This window comes from Palaemon carinicauda, chromosome 32 (assembly GCF_036898095.1).
Source record: "Palaemon carinicauda isolate YSFRI2023 chromosome 32, ASM3689809v2, whole genome shotgun sequence".
Lineage (NCBI taxonomy): Eukaryota > Metazoa > Arthropoda > Malacostraca > Decapoda > Palaemonidae > Palaemon > Palaemon carinicauda.
Genome location: NC_090756.1, coordinates 42,365,931 through 42,367,682, shown reverse-complemented (window position 1 = coordinate 42,367,682; position 1,752 = coordinate 42,365,931). Strand labels below are relative to the sequence as shown.

At 42.8% G+C, this 1,752-nt stretch overlaps 1 protein-coding gene across 1 annotated transcript; it reads right to left on the bottom strand.

Annotated features, from left to right (window-relative positions):
- Positions 1-227: 227 nt before the first annotated feature.
- LOC137625590 (uncharacterized) lies at positions 228-614 on the bottom strand. The gene has a single exon (XM_068356501.1). The coding sequence runs from the start codon at positions 612-614 to the stop codon at positions 228-230; it is 387 nt and encodes a 128-aa protein (XP_068212602.1).
- Between the last annotated feature and the right edge of the window lie 1,138 nt (positions 615-1,752).

Sequence of the window (1,752 nt, the reverse complement as noted above, 5' to 3'; positions counted from 1 at the left end):
ATCTGCATATTGGAGTTCCGTTAGGTGTGTCATTGTTGTTTATGTCACTTTCAATTAATCTTCTTCATTGACTTGTTGGTGGCTCAGGAGGGTGACTGCAGCGAGGTAGATATTGAATATCACTGGAGCCAGGACACATCCTTCTTTTACTCCAGTTTCTACACTGAAAAGTTGTGATTTACTGCCACCCATACTTACACAGGCTTGCATATCATTGAGTAAGTTTCTTAGAATGTTAAGGAATTTCGGAGGTACTCCAAATTTAGAGAGAGCAGTCCATTAAAGGGTCTGTTCACCGTGTCGAAGGCCTTTGTTAGATCGATAAAGGCTATGTGAAGATCACTGTTTTGCTCATGGCATTTCTCTTGTAGTTGTCGGCCCACAAATATGATGTCACAAGTGCTGCGTTCTTTACGAAAGCCACATTGCGTCTCTGGTAGTACATTTTCTGAAATCTGTTTGCAAAGTCTTGCAAGCATTATTCTTGCCAGGATTTTACTTGCAACGCCGAGCAAGGTGATGCCTCTGCTATTACAACAGAGGGAATGGTCCCATTTACATTTGTAGATGGTGACAATGTCTGAGACAAGCCACTCATGGGGGACTTCTTCCATGTTCCAAATAGAGAGAATAAGGTTGTGGAGATGTTGATGGAGTAAGTAGCCCCCCTCATTGAATAGTTCAGCTGGTAGACCATCAGGGCCGCGCTTTTGTTGTTTTTCATGGCCCTGATGGCTTGTATAGTTTCTGGGAAAGTGGGGTTGGTATCTAGGATTTCTGAATGAGGAACATCAGGGATGTTGTTGAGGATATTAGGCTCTACAGGATTTCGTTGGTTAAGGATCAAGCTGAAATGTTGTGCCCAGCGATCTATTATCTCCTGTTTGTTTTTTAGGAGGTTTCCTTCTAGAGAGCGAACAGGAGTTATACTACTTTTTGTTGTGCCATAAAATTTTTTAATAGAGTTGTAGAGACCATGTTGATCATTTGCATCTGCGTATGATTGAGTTTCTTTTGCACGGTCATTCCACCAGTTATTTTCCATGTCTGAGTATTTTTTGCACTTCTGATCTTAGCTGTTGGAAGTTTTCTTTGAGAGCTACAGGACTAGGTTGTGAGAGCCATGCATCGTGCGCTTTATTTTTGGCTGTGATTAGGTCATGTATACCATCACCGTTGTTAGCTTCAGCTTAGCACATATTAGATTGTGATCTGTGTGGCACTCGGTACCTCTCATTGCACGTGTCTAGACGGCATCTTGCTGGTCTCGCTTTTTGATTATGACATAGTCAATCAAGTGCCAGTGTTTTGACCTTGGGTGCATCCACGAAGTTTTGTGCTTTTTTTTTTTTTAGCTGAAAAAGGGTGTTGGTGATGACTAGGTTGTGTTCTGAGCATAAGGAGAGCAATCTGAGTCCATTGCTATTCATATTGCCAACACCATGATGACCGATGGCACCTCCCCAGATGTGGTGTTCCCTTCCCACTCTGGCATTAAAGTCACCTAAGAGGATCAGTTTATCTTGCCTTGGAGTTTGGTTAATGGCTGAGTCTAATATTTCATAGAAAGAGTCTTTTGTCTCATCTTCACTGTCCAGTGTACGAGCGTAAGCACTCAGGAGAGTGGCATAACGACCTTTTGCAAGTGGGATGGGCCAGGACATCAACCTCTCTGAGATGCCAGCAGTTTTGTTTTCAATGCAAAAGCGACACCATGGTTTCTGCGTTCATTTGCTGGATAACCTTTCCAGA

Bases quoted from the DNA above. Each gene is read 5' to 3' on its own strand.
- LOC137625590 (XM_068356501.1), bottom strand. From the start codon at position 614: ATGGAAGAAGTCCCCCATGAGTGGCTTGTCTCAGACATTGTCACCATC.